The following is a 23,531-nucleotide window of genomic DNA, read 5'->3' on the forward strand; positions in this document are numbered from 1 at the left end:
CATAAAAGTTATGAACAGAATCGGTGACAAAGGGCAGCCTTGGCGGAGTCCAACCCTCACTGGAAACGTGTCCGACTTACTGCCGGCAATGCACTCACCCCACTCAGGTCAAACCAACAAGGGACATATGGCACAGGTCTACAACAAATAAGACAACAAAAACATACACATTCACACAGAGCTGACATACAGGAAGAATGGACTCCATTAGCTTTAAATCGCTTAAACAGAGCCTTTTAGCTAAAACCTAAGTTTTTCCAGTTTTAGATTGTAGAGAATCTCTTTAATCAAACGGCCATGTGATGGGGGTGGGGTGGGGGGGGGGTGGGCAGCTTCCAATTAAACAAGATCAACGGCTTGGCCAGCAAGGTCGTAAAAGCAACAGAGCGTTTTAGTGGTACAGGGCACGTGTTATCAGGTCATACGCCGGAAATGGCTGATAATGGATTAGCAGAACTGTTATGACTGTATGTCTTTCCGATTGTGTCAAAAATGTGCTCCCAAAAGGAACATAGTTTAGAGCAGTGGCGGATGCTCCTTCTCTCAAGGAGGGGAAGCTCAATTTCGGCCTACATCATAAAATGTGTTGGTTTATTTATACGTAAATTCTACCCTCCGTTCCTTTTTAAGAAAGTGATCTGTGACTCTGTCGTACCAAGAAGGCGTCTTTCCGAGGCCAGCCCACTGCCCCATAGACCCCCAGAGACGCTGAGCGTCCGATGGGCGGGACAAAGCCCAGCATTTATCCAATGACTCGTCTCGTTTGGCTGCAGTGTATGAACTCTGGGGACAGCCAGCGTCTACACTGTTTAAAGCACTTTAAAGCTGCGGGAATGAGAGAAAAGAAAGCTTCGTGGTTACCAGTGATAAGAAGCTGATTCTGAACAAAAGAGCTTCCCTTGCAGTCTTAGAGCAATCACCACTGGTTTAGAACAAGACCAGAACATATGGATATGATCAGCCGGAGATTGTTTGCATGTATTACAGGTATTGCTGACCGTGGGGTAGATTTTGGATAATTTGGAATTAGTGTAGTGAATTTGATGGATTACTTTGCATTGGATGAGACTATGACGGGCACATATCGAGGAGGACTAGACCAGATTCAGGGCAGAGTTCCAGTCTTGATGGGATATATTGGTATTAAGATCGCTCTCCCTTGAGGCTCTTATCAATGATAGAGAATTTGGAACAACTGAACCTAAGGAGGTATATAGCAGAGAGATGCATTTTTTATGATTAGGGCTCATAGATAACAATGTATCTATTAGAGTTTACGGAGGACGATTTGGGAAGTGTGGGAAATGCTTCTTTAAGCAGTCTCTCGCCTGAAAAAAAAACAAAAAGGGTGGGAGTTCGGCAAATCGTATTTGGAAGAGAGTTCAGCGAAGGATGAGAAAACTCTGTCTGCATAGAGGTCTTTCACAGTGGTGATACCGTGATCGTGCCAAGTTATGAATGCAGGGGTCAGTACGGGAAGGTTTAAATAATTGTTTTTTAAGCAGCGGGGTCAATATAGTGTTTCCTTAGCTGGTTCCATATTTTCATGGAGAGCGATGCAATGGTGTTTGCGCCTTCAAGTTTAAATGGAAAAGGGAGTGACAAGCATAAGCCAGAACATAATGAGAAGTGTGGTATTGTTGTTTCAAGGTATGCCCAGGCCGGGAGGGTCTGAGAGCTTCCATCCATCCAGTATAGGAGTTTCTGTACATTATCCGCCCAATAGTATCGTCTAAAACTGGGGAGTGCAAGCCCTCCTTCAGATTGGGGAGACTGTAGGACCGACTTGCGGAGACGAGCCGATCCGGCCCCCCATAAAATCGATTTGTCTAATTTATCAAAAAATGATTTAGTAATAAATATGGGGATATGTTGAAAAAGGTAAAGAAATGTAGGCAGAGTGATCATCTTGATCAGATTGATTCGGCCAGCGAGATATAGTGGTAAAGCAGACCGGCGGGCAAAATCCTTCTCCATCTTTTCAATTAGAGGTAAAAAATTTGCCTGGAGCATATCAGAAATAGCTGGGGTAATAAAGATTCCCAAGTAATGAATCCTGTTATCTGTCCATTTGAATGCCGCTAAAGATCGTGGGAGCTGTTTAGCTAAGGAATTAATCGGAAATAGCTCACTTTTTTGATTATTGAGTTTATAGCCAGAGTGTTTAACTGCGCAAATATTTTTTAAACATGCGATTAACGCGAATGCGTCCTGACTTCTTTTGACCCTTGGTCCATTCCGTAGCTTGGGGTAATGTAATAGCGTTCTGTTACTGCTTGTTCTTCTTTCGTGTAACGTCAGATGTCCAACTTGGTGTCACGTAGCCATACCTGCATCTCTGGTCCTAGGTGGAAGAGGCTGGCTTCCAAGGGCGGTCCATATAAGGGGCAGATGTTGATTATATGGTCGGCGGTCTGCTCAGGGTCACCGCACTCGCATGCCGCACTTTCCACCAAGCCCCACGTCTTCATTGATGACCCAAAGCGACCAACCCCAGTCCGTAGACGGTTCAGCGTGGTCCATTGTCGGCGTGGTAGGTCGTCTCCTCCGATGGCGCCATCTCCTGGGTACCAAATGTAGCGGTGGACTCGGGTGGGCCCGGCCGACTCCCACTCCTGCTTCCAAGCTGCTGCCAACCATGCATCTCTGGAGATGTCCTCAGAGGTGGAGTTGAGAATTTCTTGTGCTGCCTTGTTGTAGGGGTGGCGGGACTTGAGTCTGCTTGGAGGTGCTGGTGTTACTGTGGTGTTGTGCAAGATGTGCCACTCATATTTGTGTGCCTTCTTAGCCAGGGCGAGGGTGGCATCCTCCCGTCGGAGGCCGGCCGGTGCTATTCCCGCGAGGACCGGCAGGACGGATACAGGGGTGGGCTTCAAGCATCCAGTTATTATCCGGAGGGAGGTAATAATAGCCACGTCGACCTTTTTCGCATGAGGGCTTCTGCTCCAGACTGGGCTGCAGTATTCCGCTGCAGAGAAGACCAGGGCTTGGGTGGATATTCGCAGCGTCTTAGCGGCGGCTCCCCAGGTTGTTCCAGCGAGGCGGCAAATCAGCGGAGTTCCCTCCTGGCTTCTCTGGTGCTAAGGTGGTATGCCGCTGTGACTGTCTTTACGACGCTGAGCTGTAGACGCCACCTCCGAAGGCGTCTACAGGCTCAGCGTGTTACTGCTAAACCATAAGCAGGAAAATAGCGAGCAGAAATGCACAAAGAAAAGTGATCTAAAGCTATGGCAAGTTGTTCTCCCGACAAGACAAGACTATTTCATCTTGGATCGCTGTGAGACCACGGCATTGGATTGAACGCCTTCTGCCGCGTTTTGTTGCTTGCAGGGAGGGGGAGCTTCAGGTCCGTGTTTAAATTACAGTTAAGTGCGTCAATAGCATAAAATGTAGGTTGTTACGCTAACTGCTTTAGTAAGATGGAACAAAAAAAGACGGTAGAGAGGAAGTTTCGAGTAATTTTTTAAATCGGAGACTTCCGTCAAAACATGTCAAGACACCTTCTCGTACCAATCACATATGTCCGGCTTCACAATAATAGCACTACGCGACACATAAAGCTGAGTCTATTCCACGCCACTGTGGATTCTGTCCTCCTGTATGGCTGCGAAAGCTGGACCCTGACACCCACCCTGCAGAATGGGTGCTACACCAGAATGATACGAGCTGTTCTGAATGTGGACCAGAACATCCACATCACCAACAAGGACCTGTACGGGCAACTGCCGAGGCTCAGCAAGAAGGTAACAGCTAGGAGGATGAGGCTGGCCGGCCACTGCCACAGGCATCGGGAGCTCCCGGCCAGCAGGCTGGTCCTATGGGAACCAACGCACGGGCATCGATCGCGAGGACGTTCCGCGCTAACGTACGTGGACATCCTGAAAAATGATGCGGGAGCTGAAAGCTCTACGTAGCTGGCCGGGTGTATGGAGAACCGGAACGATTGGAGACTCCGATGGAAGCTCGTCTGAGGACGACTGAGAGAGAGAGACGCGTCACATCCGGTCTAACTACCATAACAAATTAATAAATCGTGTCACATTGCGATCATGCTTTGTCAAAGATGCATTGTAATGTAATCTGTGATATTTCTACCGAAAAAAAAGTTTTTTTGGCTGATTGAAATAAAGTGTATAGTCTTTTTTACAACCTGTTCTAATTGATATTCCACAATTACAGAATGTTTAGCAGGCTGAATAGGACATTTTATTAATCAAATAGAGAAAGTTATAACATTGTCGCGCAAAGATATGAAGACCATTAACTTGCACAACATGTCATGTACAGAACATCAGAAGCATTAACTCAGTTAGAAATATCACAGACTACATTAACAAACATCTTTGACAATCAAAGCATGATCATAACAATCCACATTTTTTTACTTGAAACTGGTATCTTAACATGGACATGTAGCTCCTCCTCTGAATGCAAGTGTGCCTACAGCAGGAATACAAATTCTATATTCCTACTAAATACAAAAAAAAAGACATTAATGCATTGCAGGATTTTTGGTTTCTTCCTTTTTTGGCTTTTTTAGCTGTTAAAAAACAATTATTTTAAATATAAAAACAATATTATTATTACATTATTATTAAGATTATTATTATTAATAAATTAAACACTTTAAAAAAACTATTTATTAAAGGAAACTGATTGTAATAAAAACTTGAAAAGTATCTTTCGGGGGTACATTTATTAATAAGGATATCTATCTGTGATTCATTGCGATTCATTTTGAGGTAACTATTAACAAAGTGCGATCAATCGCAATTAAATATTTTAATGATTTTGACAGCCGTAATTATTATAAAAGAGCGTCACGCGAATGAAATAATCCTGGACAGCAAGGAGTGCAGAGACTCTGACTGTGTGACAAACTTTTATCAGAAAATTCACCCTTCAAAGCACAAAGCTTTGCAGATGATTTCTGACAGAATGGGATGAGTGCGGTGCAGCAGTTCCCTCATTACTGACTGACGGTCTATAGTGGAAAGAATGGTGGAATGTTGGTGTCAGCACTGCTGGTGTGTGAAGGAGCTATGGAATATACCGTCTGCTCATAAAGAAGTCATCATAAATAACTGGTGGCATCCACTACTGAGGAACACAAACAGTCCCAGCTGAATGTGGCTAAATGCTTCCAAAGAGACTGTTACAGACCCCCGCCCACCCAGAGTGCACACACACACACACACACACACACACACACACACACACACACACACACACACACACACACACACACACACACACACACACACACACACACACACACACACACACACACACACACACACACACACACACACACACACACACACAGTCTTACCAGCAATATCAAATGTACATTCAGAGCTATCTTTGCTAATAAATATACATATACGTATATATGTATATACACACATATATATATATATATATATATATATATATGTATATATATATATATATATATATACATATGTGTATATATATATATATACATATATATATATATATACATATATATATATATATATATATACATATATATATATACATATATATATATATACATATATATATATTTTTTTTGATTGATTGATTGAGACTTTTATTAGTAGGTTGCACAGTGAAGTACATATTCCGTACAATTGACCACTAAATGGTAACACCCGAATAAGTTTTTCAACTTGTTTAAGTCGGGGTCCACTTAAATTGATTCATGATACAGATATATACTATCATATATACTATCATCATAATACAGTCATCACACAAGATAATCACATTGAATTATTTACATTATTTACAATCAGGAGTGTGGAGGGGGGGTGGGGTGGGGGGGGGGGGGGTGGGTGGGATATGGACATCAAGTAGTGGACATAGAGAGAGAGAGAGAGAGAGAGAGAGAGATCAGAAGGCATAAGAAAAAGAATCTGCATTTGATTGTTTACATTTGATTATTAGCAATCCGGGGAGGGTGTTAGTTTAGGGTTGTAGCTGCCTGGAGGTGAACTTTTATAGCGGTTTTGAAGGAGGATAGAGATGCCCTTTCTTTTATACCTGTTGGGAGCGCATTCCACATTGATGTGGCATAGAAAGAGAATGAGTTAAGACCTTTGTTAGTTCGGAATCTGGGTTTAACGTGGTTAGTGGAGCACCCCCTGGTGTTGTGGTTATGGCGGTCATTTACGTTAATATATATATATATATATATATATATATATATATATATATATATATATATATATATATACATATGTACATATATTTATAAATATACACATATATACACATATACTATCCATCCATTTTCTACCGCTTATTCCCTTCGGGATTGCGGGGAGCGCTGGAGCCTATCTCAGCTACAATTGGGCGGAAGATGGGGTACACCCTGGACAAGTCGCCACCTCATCGCAGGGCCAACACAGATAGACAGACAACATTCACACTCACATTCACACACTAGGGCCAATTTAGTGTTGCCACTATATATATATATATATATATATATATATATATATATATATATATATATATATATATATATATATATATATATATATATATATATATATATATATATATATATATATATATATATATACAGTATATATGAAGTATATATATGAAAGTGTTCTACCCTGGCGGGCGCTGTGTTCTTGCTACATGTGTGTGTGTGTGTGTGTGTGTACATATTATATTAATATGATGGATATATAATTAATATAATTGGATCTTAAGAGTATGTGAAAAAGCTTGTTAAAGTTTTGTAATCCATCAAAAATATCAAGCAGCTAACATGCACCAAACATGAATACGTGTGAAGAGTGTTTTACAATTTTTTCCCATCATGTACTCTGATGGTTTTAAATGGGTGTAATTTTAAATTTTTTATGGTGTTTATTTCATTACACCCACAATGTTTAGTGTAGCAGGTTGTGTTACGTGTGACCTTGTGTGTTGACCTCTATGTTAATTGTATTTTTTTGTTCTCACCATGACTAGGGAAGGTTGTTTGGATTGTGTCATCTAAGTAAATACTGTGCTATTATTAAGAAGTATTTTCGAGGGTGATTGCACTGATTTATTCAGCATTCAGCGACTGGCTGGTGTTTACGATGAATTCAGAAGCACTTTGGACATCCCGATCTAGTTATTATTATATTAACTGTATTATATACTATACCACATTACTCCACATAAACCACAGATTGTGATATCCATTTGGACTTGGTTGTGTTGCTTTCTTTCTGGGTTTTCCCTTCCACTTGCGCTTGATTTTGTAGGACATGTCCTCAATTATGTTGGATTCAAACATTGCCGCTGATGTCCTCTAAAAGCGTTGGAGTATTGTGTACTCACAGAGGAGAGGAGTGCGTTGCATGGTGACCAGGCGGCCTCACCACTGCGAAGCCGTTCTGAAAGAGGAAAACAAAGGAAACATCAACCACTGATTGCTCTGGTGTGTTCTACTTCAGTCCTAGAAGATTGACCCTTGGTCACGTTGTTGGAAATGTACTGGTGTTGTACGTCTTTCAACAATCGTAGGAAGGAACTGAGATAAAGCAAGCAAACCGAGAGTGTTTATACTAAGTGATGCGTTCAAACAAGCAAGTGGGGAAACACACGTGGATTGTTTAGTCGTGAGGAACCTCCAAACAACTCATTTCTACAACTTGGACTTCACACAAAAGCCTGTGGGAAAAAAATCTCCCTCAAAAGTCAAATAAATCTTTGAGGGTTGAATCTCTATGACAGGCGGCGCCAAATTGTGGCTCATTTTTGAAGGGACATTTTAAAAATGACTACTATACAAAAAAAAACAAAAATGAAAAGTGGAATAAAAGATCAAACAGGTGTAATGTAAAGAGAAAATAACACAGCTGCCGTGCATGGAGTTTTTTTTTGTTGACTTTAAAACTGTCATTGCTCAAAGAATAATAAACACAATCAACGGATGGATCTGAAGTTGAGGGGCGTCCAAACTACGACTTGCGGGCCCACCGGCATATTCAATTTGGCACGGCGAGATGTCAAAAGAGCATTCTTGAGTCTTCAGTTTTCTTTGTGTTTTCAAATTGTAGTTTAATTTTGCTCTGTAATAATAGTGCTTAACTTTCCTTAACGCCTACCAATTAGGACTAGTGTTGTCCCCGTACCAATAATTTGGTACCGGTACCAAAATGTATTTTGATACTTTTCGATACTTTTCTAAATAAAGGGGACCACAAAAAAATGTCATTATTGTCTTTATTTGAACAAAAATTCTTAGGGTACATGAAACATATTAAGTTAAAGTTAAAGTTAAAGTACCAATGATTGTCACACACACACTAGGTGTGGTGAAATTTGTCCTCTGCATTTGACCCATCCCCTTGATCACCCCCTGGGAGGTGAGGGGAGCAGTGGGCAGCAGCGTAGCCGCGCCCGGGAATCATTTTTGGTGATTCAACCCCCAAGCAGGGAGGTAATGGGTCCCATTTTTATAGTCTTTGGTATGACCCGGCCGGTATGTTTATTATTGTCATTTAGTCCAAAAGTAAAATATTTACAGAACTTGTGTGAGCCTATAACTATACACATTACTACATATATATATGTTACATTCTACTAGGGTTATCCCAATAACAACATTTTGGTACCGGTACTGGTACCAAAATCTATTTCGATACTTTTCTAAATAAAGTGGACCACAACAAATTTCCTTATTGTCTTTATTGTAACAAAAAAATCTTCGGGTACATGAAACATATGTTTATTATTGTAATTTTGTCCTTAAATAAAATAGTGAACATACTAGACAACTTGTCTTTTAGTAGTAAGTAAACAAACAAAGACTCCTAATTAGTCTGAGGTATGCAGTAACATATTGTGTCATTTATCTACCTATTATTTTGTCTACATTATGAGGGACAAAATGTAAAAATGTATTATTAATCCACTTGTTCATTTACTGTTAATATCTGCTTATTTTCTCTTTTAACATGTTCTATCTACACTTCTGTTAAAATGTAATAATCACTTATTCTTCGCTTCTTTGATACTTTACATTAGTTTTGGATGATACCACACATTTAGGTATCGATCCAATACCAAGTAGTTACAGGATCATACATTGGTCATATTCAAAGTCCTCATGTGTCCAGGGACATATTTCCTGAGTTTATAAACATAATATACATTTTAAAATAAAAAATAATTTGTGATTATAAAAAATATTAATGTAATCCTAGTAGTATCGACTAGATACACTCCTGTACTTGGTATCATTACAGTGGATGTCAGGTGTAGATCCACCCATGGCATTTGTTTGTATCGTGACGCCGGTGATATCCACCATAAATGTCTTATTCAGTATGGTGTGTCCCAATCTAATGCTTCCTCTTTTTTGCTCCCCCTTACAGTTCTTCCCGCCCCTACTGGGTTGTATCTTTAGAATAAAACTGAATAAAAATGGCAGACTGTTGTTTGATACTTTTCATTAGTTTTGGAGGATACGACACATTTAGGTATCGATCTGATACCAAGTAGTTACAGGATCATACATTGGTCATATTCAAAGTCCTCATGTGTCCAGTGACATATTTACTGACTTTATAAACATAATATGAATTTTAAAAAAAGGAAAAAAGATTTTGTGATGATAAAAAATATTGATGTAATCATAGTAGTATTGACTAGATGCGCTATTGTACTTGGTATCATTACAGTTGATGTCGGGTATAAATTAAAATTAAATTACCACTGATAGTCACACATACTAGGTATGGGGAAATTTTTCCCATCCCCTTCTTCCACCCCCTGGGAGGTGAGGGGAGCAGTGAGCAGCAGAGGTGGATGCGCTCGGGAATCATTTTTGGTGATTTAACCCCCAATTCCAACCCTTGATGCTGAGTGCCAAGCAGGGAGGTAACGGGTCCCATTTTTTATAGTCTTTGTTATGACTCGGCCAGGGTTGGAACTCACGACCTACCCATCTCAGGGCAGACACTCTAACCACTAGGCCACTGAGCAGGCTATAGATCCACCCATGGTATTTGTTTACATTCAGGAGCGCTAGCTTGCTGTTAGCGGTGAGCTATTGTATCCTCCTACGGTCTGTAGTGAAGCATGTTTAGCTATTCTTCGTCCTCCAGTGATAATGCTACTTGTAATAAACTTACTTTGTCACCATGGAGGCCAGGATTAGTGATTTAGAAGTAGCTAAAACACTGCAGACTGCGGATGGATGTTCTTAAAACACCTCTTCCTGAGGGTGTTTCAGTGTTATAACTTCACCTTTATCTTTACTTTTTAAGCCAAAATGCGTCCATTCTCCCTTTTCTGTCTACACACTGTGTCTGCTTGTAAGTACACTGCAAAAACTGAAATCTAACTAAGATTAAAAATATATAAGGGTGATATTTGCTTATTTTCTGTCTGATAAAAAAATGATTCTTACTAAGCAGATTTTATGTTAGAGTGTTTTACTTGTTTTAAGTGTTTTGGTCCTAAATTATTTCAGTAAGATATTACAGCTTGTTGCTGTGATTTTATGACCTATATTGAGTAAAACATGCTCTAAACTAGAATATCAGCTGTTGCAAAGCTATGTCATCAACACTCACAAGTATAAAACTGCTTTTTCAAAGTAATCATTTCTTATTTCAAGCGTGAAAAAAAAAATCATGACCTTGACACAATTGTGTCTCATATTAAAACAGATGGCAGCCAAATGGACTTTGCTGTTTTATTTTTAATGAAACAAGAGAAAATACGGACTCATATAGTAGTAAAGTTGTTATTAGTGGGAATATACTTATTTTAAGGTATTTTTGGGTTCATTGACATTAGCTAATTTTACTTGTTTTGGAAAGTCTTGACAAGCCAAATGTTCTTGTTCTATTGGCAGAAAAGTTTGCTTAGTTAAAAAAAAATACCCCTAATTTTTGTATTTTTTTCTTGTTTTTGAACACTGACTTTTTACAGTGTACTCGGTGTGTGTGCGCTGCCCAACATGCTCCTATGCTCGTAAAACCAGCAAAGCAAAACCAGTACTTTTCAAACAGAGTATAGTACCGTTTTTGCTAGTTCACCTAGACTCACCTTCAGCTCTCCTTTTGCCACCTTCAGCGCCAGCTGGATGACGCAGCCTGCAGCCATACGAGAAGCGGCCGCCGTGTGAAGCTCGTTCCAGATGGTATCATTGTCCACCTGTCGGCAGGGTGACATCAACACAATGATGAAAAGAACAATCAGGCACCATGTATACACAAAAAAGTTGTCTATTTAGGCTTTAACTATGTTGTCTTTTTATTTCCACTATTGCAACAAAAATATTTTTTTGTTGCAATTTAAATACTAAAATCAAATTGTTGGTCCTCTGTGAATTGCTAAGATACATTTCAATTAGAACGTACTTCCTTAATTCTCTCATGTAAGCCAATGCAGATTTCAAAATGTCCAGTCTGACTTCACTTTACCACCACTGAGCTTGTAACTCCAAACATTTGTGTCTTAAATCAGCCCCGCCCATGAAAAAGTATTGGAATTAATTGAATCTGTGCTTGGCCCTCCCAAAACACCACAATGTTACCATGGAACATGCCTTTAAAAACATTTTTGGATGGAAAATATTGTTTGAAAATCAATGCAATAGCACAGGGATGTCCAAACTGCGACCAGTGGGCCAGATGCGGCCCGCCGACGTCTTCAAATTGGCTCATGAGACGTCATTAAATGAATAAGGAATCATTCTGGCAGAGAAATTGCATTCATTTTAAAAGTCTGACCACTCATATGCTGCTATTTTGTTGCCATCTAGTGGAGAACATGAGTTTTTCAGGGCAATGACATTTAATTATATGTGTGTATATGTAATCAGCATATATATATATATATATATATATATATATATATATATATATATATATATATATATATATATATATATATATATATATATATATATATATATATATATATATATATACATATATATATTTATATATATATATATATATATATATATATAAATCTCCTGATGATTGAGGAAACCCTCATGAAACAGGCCTGTAGAGATGAAATAGTCTTGTGATTTTTTCCCCACACATACACATACATACATATATATATATATATATATATATATATATATATATATATATATATATATATATATATATATATATATATATATATATATATATATATATATATATATATATATATATATATATATATGTGTGTGTCACAATCATTGGTACTTTAATCTTTAATCTTAATCTTAATATATATATATATATATATTTTTTTTTTTTTATGTATTTATTTTATTTTATTTTTTGCACTGTGACTAGGTAAGGTTGTTCGCATTGTGTCATATGAGTAAATGCTGTTCTAATAAAGGCAAAGAATAAAATAATTATAAATAAAATTATATATATATAGGGTTAACCATATATATTTATATATATGTATAATTACTTTATTCTTTACCTTTACTAAAACAGCATTTACTTATATGACACAATGCAAACAACCTTACCTAGTCACAGTGCAAAAAATTTAATAAAATCCAACCAAGACAACATTTTAACAGACATAGTCACTGAACTTTGTGGATATTATAAAAAAAATGTACATTCACCATAAAAAAAAATCCAAACCATTACAAAGCATGATGGGGAAAATGCAAAGCACTCTCCACACTTATCCATGTTTGACGCATTTTAGCTGCTTGATACTTCTGATTGATTACACAACTTTAAGGAATTTGTCGCAGAAGTAAACAAGGTGGGAATCTAACTGTCACATACTCTTAATATCCAATTATATTCATTATATCATATCCATTATATTACTAATATGTATACATATATATGTATAGGCTATACACCAGGGGTGGGCAATTAATTTTTACCGGGGGCCGCATGAGCAACCCGAGCACTGCTGGAGGGCCACATCGACAATATTTCATTTAAATTTTGCTCAATATTATTTTTGATATATACCGTAAGATAAATAATAATAATAATAATAATAATAATAATAATAATTAATAATAATAGTAATACTTCAACATAGTGTGTGTAACAGCATTCCATGACTAATATAAATAAATTAACATTAATAATAAATGACAGTAAAATAAGCACATGTATGACTGAGGAGTCATAGTGTAACTTTGTGTGGTGTTTGAGTTGTCCGACTTTTTGTGTGGCCATAAACGCACCAGTGGTTTAGTGGTATGCGTGTTGGTGACAGATGACAAGTTGGTTTTGGCCTGGTTTGTACGGCAGAAAATGACTAGTTTTTCAAGATAGAAGTGTTTTACTCATGTTTTTGGTGTGGTTATGTCCGAATATAAACAGTTTTGCTCAATAAAGTGATCGATATAATTCCTGTCCTCGAAGCATCTCGATAGACGTTACAATAATTGAATGGTATTCAATTGAACGGTGTTGACGAACACCATTAGGGCCGCTTGTTGTCACTGTCACTCAGCGTTGAGTTGCAAAATTACATAGAATAAATATGTTTATTTTGTTTAGAATTCAGATGGGATTTGATTTGGTGCGCGGCATATATTTGCTGTGCGCAGCAGACGCTTGAGCAGTGCGCAATTGCGCAGGCACGCACCTTAGGGGGAACGTTGCTTTGCAGTCCATGTCTTGTTGGAAACACGCCATTCCTCATCAACTTTTCTCTTTTTAGCGTCTCGGGTGTAAACCGTGCATCACTTGTCGCTGCATGTGCACCTTCACTCGCAGGTTACACATGGACACACGCCCATAAATAATAATTTTCAAAATAAAAGCAGCACAGTTGTATTGCGCACACGACATAGATGTTTTTTCAACTTTATTTTGTAATTTGTGATTGCAGCTGTTCCCATTCACTCACAATCACGCACACGCATACGTCCACACGGAAGTAATACAAATAACGATTTTCAAAACAAAAGCAGCACCGTCGTATTGCACACTCGACATAGATACTTTTTAAAATGTATTTTGTAATTTATAATTGGCCTCACGCGGGCCGGACAGGGACGCACAAAGGGCCGGATGTGGCCCGCGGGCCGCAGAATGCCCAGGTCTGCTATACATACATACACACACACACACACACACACACACACGTATATATATATATATATATATATATATATATATATATATATATATATATATATATATATATATATATATATATATATATATATATATATATATATATATATATATATATATATATATATATAAAAATATATATGTATATATATATGTATATTGTACATGCAGTAGCCTTTTGGCCCTCGACCAAATTTTGTTAGCCCTATGCGGCCCCCAAGTCAAAAAGTTAGGACCCCCCCTGCACTAGCATGTACTACAAACAACAACAGTCATTATTTTAATAGAATTGTTCTGCATTTATCTTGGGGAGTAGACTTTTGTAGGGCGTCTCCTACGGGCTGCGTCTTCATCGAGTAACAATAGGAATTAGCAAAACTTTTGTTTATGTTGCCAATGGACGTATTTGAGTGACGAACCGCAGAGGTCAGAGTCACGTGACATGTATGTCTGTGTACCAAACTCCACCGTCGAGTTTGTTCATTCAGGACTCGGCAGAACAAATCGAAACATTTGCAGCATTTGCAGCTTTTCATTATTTTTATGGATAAATGTTTGTTGTATGGACGTTTGCAGCTGCATACTGTGGACGCTGGCAGACGCCGCCGCAAGACTCACTCGTTGGGTTTGACGTATTTTTTGTCTTGTCCTAACTTTGTGTGTTGTGGTGGTTGGAGGGCAGGATTGTGTCGATCTCTGAGTGGCACACAATTACAACTTCATCTCTTGGATGTGTAACAATTAGGGATGTCCGATAATGGCTTTTTGCCGATATCCGATATTTCGATATTGTCCAACTCTTAATTACCGATACCGATATCAACCGATACCGATATATACAGTTGTGGAATTAACACATTATTATGCCTAATTTGGACAACCAGGTATGGTGAAGATAATGTCCTTTTTAAAAAAATTAATAAAAGAAGATAAATAAATTAAAAACCTTTTCTTAAATAAAAAAGAAAGTAAAACAATATAAAAACAGTTACATAGAAACTAGTAATTAATGAAAATGAGTAAAATTAAACTGTAAAGGTTAGTACTATTGTGGACCAGCAGCACGCACAATCACGTGTGCTTACGGACTGTATCCCTTGCAGACTGTATCCATCCATCCATCCATTTTTTACCGCTTATTCCCTTCGGGGTCGCGGGGGGCCCTGGAGCCTATCTCAGCTACAATCGGGCGGAAGGCGGGGTACACCCAGACAAGTTGCCACCTCATCACAGGGCCAACACAGATAGACAGACAACCTATCATACTCACATTCACACACAAGGGCCAATTTAGTTTTGCCAATCAACATATCCCCCCAGGTGCATGTCTTTGGAGGTGAGAGGAAGCCGGAGTACCGGAGGGAACCCACGCAGTATATATATATATATATATATATATATATATATATATATATATATATATATATATGTATATATATATATATATATATATATATATATATATATATATATATATATATATATATATATATATATATATATATTTATATATATATATATTTATATATATATATATATATATATATATAATATTAAATGACTTTCGGCTCCCGGACAAATTTTGTTAAGCCCCATGTCAAAGCTTCTAAAATGCCCATAAAAAGTGGTAGATGTCTCTTGCATGTTATAAAACATAGTAAAAAGGTAGGAGCATGATAACATGAACATGCAATAAATGATGCCCCGTATACTACACGCAAAATTGAAATAAGGTAGTCTGCACCACTTTGTATTGCACAGGCAGTCTTAGTAGATCACACACTAATAGTACATGCTATTTTATAGATTGCACACGCTGTTTAAGTTAAAGTTAAAGTACCAATGATTGTCACACACACACTAAGTGTGGTGAAATTTGTCCAGCATGAGGTGTTTGGATCTTAGTAGCGCCCTATTTGAAATAGGGCGCTACTAGGTAACAACTGGACTTGTTTGGAGATGCTTTGGATTAAAACAAGAGTAAAAACTGCATTTGTTGTGAAAGGCATCAAAGATCCTTGCAGAGAAGCGAGTGCAGCTGCTTCACCAGTCCTGTTTTCAAGTCACAAGTCTGGCAGCGTCCCTCAGTGGAACAATGAAATCACAGGAATTTCTTTTATCACAGACTCTGCCATCTTGTTCCAATAAGTTAGCACGCTAAGTCATGGGCCGGAAACTCAAGAAGATCAGTCGTCTTATCCACTCACACCCATCCCCCGCTCTTCTCCTCGCCTCTATGATGCCTTTTCAGTGATGTTAATGTTCTAGTAATGTCAACATCATCTTTCCTGATGTAGCCTACATTAGTTTTTTACTTCAATTGGCTTCATTATACAAAAAAGCATCGCCTGTGGCGTGAAATTACTGCCAAAACTCCATAAACTCAAAAAATGTTTCACAAACTCAAAAATGTTTCACAAATCAAAAAAATGTTTTTACAAACTCAAAAATGTTTCACAAATAAAATAAAAAATGTTTTTACAAACTCAAAAATGTTTCACAGACTTAAAAAAAACTAGTTTTACGAACTCAAAAATGTTTCACAAATAATAAAAACAAGTTTTTACAAACTACAAAATGTTTCACAAACTCAAAAAACATGTTTCATAAACTCAAACATGTTTCACAAATTAAAAAAAAAGTTTTTACAAACTCAAAAATGTTTCACAAATAATAAAAAACATTTTTTACAAACTAAAAAATGTTTCACATACCAAAAAAAACGTTTTTACAAACCCAAAATGTTTTCACAAATAAAATAAATGTTTCACAAACTCAAAAAAATGTTTCTAAACTCAAAAATGTTTCAAAAATAATTTTAAAAAGTTTTTACAAACTAAAAAATGTTTCACGAACCAAAACGTTTTTTTTACAAACTCAAAAATGTATCACACATTTAAAAATAAAAAAGTTTTTACAAACTCAAAAATGTTTCACAAATAAAAAAAAAGTTTTTACAAACTCAAAAATGTTTCACAAATAATAAAAAAAAGGTTTTTACAAACTCAAAAATGTTTCACAAACCAAAAAAAAGTTTTTACAAACCCAAAAATGTGTCACAAATAAAAAAATGTTTCACAAACTCAAAATAAATGTTTCAGAAACTCAGACATGTTTCACAGACTTAAAAAAAAAAGTTTTACAAACTCAAAAAAATGTTTCACAAATTTTTACAAAAGTTTTTACTAACTAAAAAATGTTTCACAATAATAAAAAAAAGTTTTTACAAACTCAAAAATGTTTCACAAAATTAAAAACCAAACGTTTTTACAAACTCAAAAATGTTTCAAAAATAATTTAAAAAAGTTTTTACAAACTAAAAAATGTTTCACGAACCAAAACGTTTTTTTTGCAAACTCAAAAATGTTTCACAAATTTAAAAATAAAACGTTTTTACAAACTCAAAAATGTTTCACAATTTAAAAAAAAGTTTTTACAAACTCAAAAATGTTTTACAAATTAAAAACCAAACGTTTTTACAAACTCAAAAATGTTTCAAAAATAATTTTAAAAAGTTTTTACAAACTTAAAAATGTTTCACGAACCAAAACGTTTTTTTGCAAACTCAAAAATGTTTCACAAATTTAAAAATAAAACGTTTTTACAAACTCAAAAATGTGTCACAAATAAAAAAAAGTTTCACAATCTCAAAATAAATGTTTCAGAAACTCAAAAATGTTTCACAGACTTAAAAAAAAAAGTTTTACAAACTCAAAAAAATGTTTCACAAATTTTTACAAAAGTTTTTACTAACTAAAAAATGTTTCACAATAATAAAAAAAAGTTTTTACAAACTCAAAAATGTTTCACAAAATTAAAAACTAAACATTTTTACAAACTCAAAAATGTTTCAAAAATAATTTAAAAAAGTTTTTACAAACTAAAAAATGTTTCATGAACCAAAACATTTTTTTGCAAACTCAAAAATGTTTCACAAATTTAAAAATAAAACGTTTTTACAAACTCAAAAATGTTTCACAATTTAAAAAAAAGTTTTTACAAACTCAAAAATGTTTTACAAATTAAAAAAAACGTTTTTACAAACTAAAAAATGTTTCACGAACCAAAACGTTTTTTTACAAACTCAAAAATGTATCACATATTTAAAAATAAAAAGTTTTTACAAACTCGAAAATGTTTCACAAATTAAAAAAAAGTTTTTACGAACTCAAAAATGTTTCACAAATTAAAAAAAAAGGTTTTTACAAACTCAAAAATGTTTCACAAACCAAAAAAAAGTTTTTACAAACCCAAAAATGTGTCACAAATAAAAAACGTTTCACAAACTCAAAATAAATGTTTCAGAAACTCAAACATGTTTCACAGACTTAAAAAAAAAAGTTTTACAAACTCAAAACAATGTTTCACAAATTTTTACAAAAGTTTTTACTAACTAAACAATGTTTCACAATAATAAAAAAAGTTTTTACAAACTCAAAAATGTTTCACAAAATTAAAAACTAAACGTTTTTACAAACTCAAAAATGTTTCACAAATTTTTAAATAAAACGATTTACGAATTCCAAAATGTTTTACAAATAAAAAAAATTAAAAAAAGTTTTTACAAACTCAAAAATGTTTCACAAATAATAATAAAAAGTTTTAACAAAATAAAACATGTTTCACAAACCAAAAAAACGTTTTTACAAACCCAAAAATATTTCACTTACACATTTTTTTTTCACAAACTCAAAGAAAATGTTATATAAACTCAAAAACGTTTCAGAGCTTTTAAAAAAAATGTTTTACAAACTCAATTTTTTTTTCACAAACTACTTTTTTTTTTCACAAACTCAAAAATGTTTCATAAACTCAAACAAAAGTTTCACAAACGGGGCCTTAAATTGACTCAGCAGCACCACCTGTGGTTGAAGATGCAAACTACGGTTCTTGAGTGTGAGAAACAAAATATTCTGTGCGTGGAACAAAAAGTGGAACCATCCGCCCAAAGTACTAACTAACTTGAATAACTTTTTTTTTTCTACTTACGAATCATTTTGTGTGTTTGGGAAACATTTTATTGTGTTTGTGAAACATGTTTTAGTTTGTAAAACATTTTTCAGTTTGTAAAACATTTTTCAGTTTGTGAAACATTTTTTAGTTTGTAAAAAAAAATTTAGTTTGTGAAATATTTTTTGAGTTTGTAAAACATATTTTTTTGAGTTTGTAAAACATATTTTTTTGGAGTTTATGAAACATTTTTGAGATTGTGAAACATTTTTTTTGAGTTTGTGAAACTTTTTCTTTGAGTTTGTGAAACATTTCTTAGTTTGTGAAATATTTTTTAGTTTGTGAAATATGTTTTAGTTTGTGAAACATTTTTTAGTTTGTGAAACATTTTTTTTTTAGTTTGCGAAACATTATTTTGAATTTGTGAAACATTTTTTTAAGTTTGTGAAACATTTTTTTCAGTTTGTAAAACAATTTTTTTTGAGTTTGTAAAACATTTTTTTTAGTCTGTGAAATATTTTTTAGTTTGTGAAACATTATTTTGAGTTTTTGAAACTTTTCTTTTAAGTTTGTGAAGCATTTTTGAGTTTGTGATACATTTTTTGGAGTTTGTGAAACCATTTTTCGAGTTCGTGAAACAATTTTTTGGAGTTTGTAAAACATTTTTTGGAGTTTGTGTAACATTTTTTTTGGAGTTTGTGAAACATGTTTTGGAGTTTGTGAAACATTCTTTTAAGTCTGAAACATTATTTTGAATTTGTGAAACATTATTTTTGATTTTGTAAAACATTTTTTGGAGTTTGTGTAACCATTTTTGGAGTTTGTGAAACATGTTTTGGAGTTTGTGAAACATTCTTTTAAGTCTGAAACATTATTTTGAATTTGTGAAACATTATTTTTGAGTTTGTAAAAAAAAAAGTTTGTGAAACATTTTGAGTTTGTGGAAATTTGTTTTTTGAGTTTGTGAAACATTTTAGAATTTGTGAAACTTTTTCTGGAGTTTGTAAAACATTTTTGAATTTGTGAAACAATTTTTTTGACTTTGTGAATTTTTTTTTGAGTTTGTAAAACATTATTTTGAGTTTGTGAATCTTTTTTTTGAGTTTGTGAAACACTTTTGAGTTTGTGATACATTTTTTGGAGTTAGTGAAACTTTATTTAGAATTTGTGAAAAACATTTTTTGAGTTTGTAAAACAATTTTTGTTTAGTTTGTGAAACATTTTTTTGAGTTTGTAAAACAATTTTTTTGAGTTTGCAAAACATTTGTTTGAGTTTGTAAAACTTTTTTTTTTTTAGTTTGTACAACAATTTTTTGGAGGTTGTGAAACATTTTGAATTTGTGAAAAAAAATGTTGAGTTTGTAAAACTTTTTTTTTTTTTAGTTTGTACAACATTTTTTTTGAGTTTGTGAAAAAATGTTTTGAGTTTGTGAAACATTATTTTGAATTTGTGAAAAACATTTTTTGAGTTTGTAAAACTTTTTTTTTTTAAGATTGTAAAAAATGTTGAGTTTGTGAAACATTTTGAGATTGTGGAACATTTTTTTTTAGTTTGTGAAACATTATTTTTGAGTTTGTAAAACATTTTAGAATATGTGAAACATTTTTTTTTGAGTTTGTAAATCATTTTTGAGTTTGTAAAACATTATTTTGAATTTGCAAAACCTTTTTTTTAAAGGCCTACTGAAATGAATTTTTTTTATTTAAACGGGGATAGCAGATCTATTCTATGTGTCATACTTGATCATTTCGCGATATTGCCATATTTTTGCTGAAAGGATTTAGTATAGAACAACGACGATAAAGATTGCAACTTTTGGTATCTGATAAAAAAAAGGCTTGCACCTACCGGAAGTAGCGTGACGTAGTCAGTTGAACATATACGCAAAGTTCCCTATTGTTTACAATGATGGCCGCATTAAGTGAGAGAGATTCGGACCGAGAAAGCGACAATTTCCCCATTAATTTGAGCGAGGATGAAAGATTTGTGGATGAGTAAAGTGCAAGTGAAGGACTAGTGGGGAGTTGAAGCTATTCAGATAGGGAAGATGCTGTGAGAGCCGGGGGTGACCTGATATTCAGCTGGGAATGACTACAACAGTAAATAAACACAAGACATATATATACTCTATTAGCCACAACACAACCAGGCTTATATTTAATATGCCACAAATTAATCCTGCATAAAAACACCTGCGTGTTTGTTATGCTAGCTCCTAGCTCCTCTGCTAGCTCCTAGCTCCATAGAACACGCCAATACAATTCAAACACCTGATCAACACACACAATCACTCAGCCCAAAAGACCGTTTACCTAACCCAAGGTTCATAAAGCTTATATATTTTTAAAAGTTACGTACGTGACGCGCACATACGGTCAAGTTATCGAATGTTTAGCAGCCAAGGCTGCATACTCACGGTACCTGATATTCAGCTGGGAATGACTACAACAGTAAATAAACACAAGACATATATATACTCTATTAGCCACAACACAACCAGGCTTATATTTAATATGCCACAAATTAATCCTGCATAATAACACCTGCGTGTTTGTTATGCTAGCTCCTAGCTCCTCTGCTAGCTCCTAGCTCCATAGAACACGCCAATACAATTCAAACACCCGATCAACACACACAATCACTCAGCCCAAAAGACCGTTCACCTAACCCAAGGTTCATAAAGCTTATATATTTTTAAAAAGTTACGTACGTGACGCGCACATACGGTCAAGTTATCGAATGTTTAGCAGCCAAGGCTGCATACTCACGGTACCTGATATTCAGCTGGGAATGACTACAACAGTAAATAAACACAAGACATATATATACTCTATTAGCCACAACACAACCAGGCTTATATTTAATATGCCACAAATTAATCCTGCATAATAACACCTGCGTGTTTGTTATGCTAGCTCCTAGCTCCTCTGCTAGCTCCTAGCTCCATAGAACACGCCAATACAATTCAAACACCCGATCAACACACACAATCACTCAGCCCAAAAGACCGTTCACCTAACCCAAGGTTCATAAAGCTTATATATTTTTAAAAAGTTACGTACGTGACGCGCACTTACGGTACGGTACGTGTTATGCTAGCTCCTAGCTCCTCTGCTAGCTCCTAGCTCCATAGAACACGCCAATACAATTCAAACACATGATCAACACACACAATCACTCAGCCCAAAAGACCGTTCACCTAACCCAAGGTTCATAAAGCTTATATATTTTAAAAAAGTTACGTACATACGCAAAAAAAAGCCAAAGCTGCATACTCACAGTAGCACGTCTGCGTCTTTGTCATCCAAATCAAAGTAATCCTGGTAAGAGTCTGTGTTGTCCCAGTTCTCTACAGGCGTCTGTGTATCCAAATCAAAAGTCCTCCTGGTTAGAGTCTCTGTTATCCGAGTTCTTCCATCTTGACTGCATCTTTCGGGAATGTAAACAAAGAAGCGCCGGCTGTGTACTGTTGTGGCTGACTACGTTCGAAAAATACGTCCATTTCGCACCGACAACTTTCTTCTTTGCTTGCTTGGCTTCCTTCTCCATAATGCAATGAACATGATTGAAACAGATTCACGAACACAGATGTCCAGAATACTGTGGAATTATGAAATGAAAACAGAGCTTTTTCGTACCGGCTTCAATGTGGAAGGCATACCCGTGTTCGTCGGGCTACGTCACGCGCATACGTCATCCTCAGAGGCGTTTCGAACCGGAAGTTTAGCGGCAAATTTAAAATGTCACTTTATAAGTTAACCCGGCCGTATTGGCATGTGTTATAATGTTAAGATTTCATCATTGATATATAAACTATCAGACTGCGTGGTCGGTAGTAGTGGGTTTCAGTAGGCCTTTAAGTGTGTGAAATGTGAAGTGAATTATATTTATATAGCGTTTTTCTCAAGTGACTCAAAGCGCTTTACATTGTGAAACCCAATATCTAAGTTACATTGTTAAACCAGTGTGGGTGGCACTGGGAGCAGGTGGGTAAAGTGTCTTGCCCAAGGACACAACGGCATTGACTAGGATGGCGGAAGCGGGGATCGAACCTGCAACCCTGAAGTTGCTGGCACTGCCGCTCTACCAACCGAGCTATATCGCCCCAAACATATTTTTATGAGTTTGTGGAACATTGTCGAGTTTGCGAAACATTTTTTTGAGTTTGTAAAACACATTTTTTTGACTTTGTGAAACATTTTTAATTTGTGAAACATTTTTTTTGACTTTGTAAAACATATTTTTTTTGAGTTTGTACAACAATTTTTTTGAGTCTTTGAAACATTTTTGTTTGTAAAACTTTTTTTTTTTTAGTTTGTAAAACTACTTTTTTTTTCAGTTTATGAAATATTTTTTAGTTTGTGAAATATTCCTTGTTTGTGATTTTTTTTTTTAGTTTGTGAAACAATTTTTCGAGTTTTCGATACATTTTGTTTAGTTTGTGAAATATTTCTTTGAGTTTGTAAAACTTTTTTTTG

At 35.4% G+C, this 23,531-nt stretch overlaps 1 protein-coding gene across 1 annotated transcript in view; it reads right to left on the reverse strand.

Moving 5' to 3' along the window:
• LOC133655864 (histone deacetylase 7-like) overlaps positions 1-23,531 on the reverse strand; it is a 159,399-nt gene that overhangs the window by 38,901 nt on the left and 96,967 nt on the right. The window contains exons 16-17 of the mRNA XM_062056453.1: positions 11,074-11,181; positions 7,351-7,406 (exon numbers count right to left, since the gene is read on the reverse strand). Coding sequence (XP_061912437.1) covers positions 7,351-7,406; positions 11,074-11,181 — 164 coding nt within the window. The remainder of the gene's footprint in view (positions 1-7,350; positions 7,407-11,073; positions 11,182-23,531) is intronic.

This window comes from Entelurus aequoreus, linkage group LG01, assembly GCF_033978785.1.
Source record: "Entelurus aequoreus isolate RoL-2023_Sb linkage group LG01, RoL_Eaeq_v1.1, whole genome shotgun sequence".
In the NCBI taxonomy this organism is placed as follows: Eukaryota; Metazoa; Chordata; class Actinopteri; order Syngnathiformes; family Syngnathidae; genus Entelurus; species Entelurus aequoreus.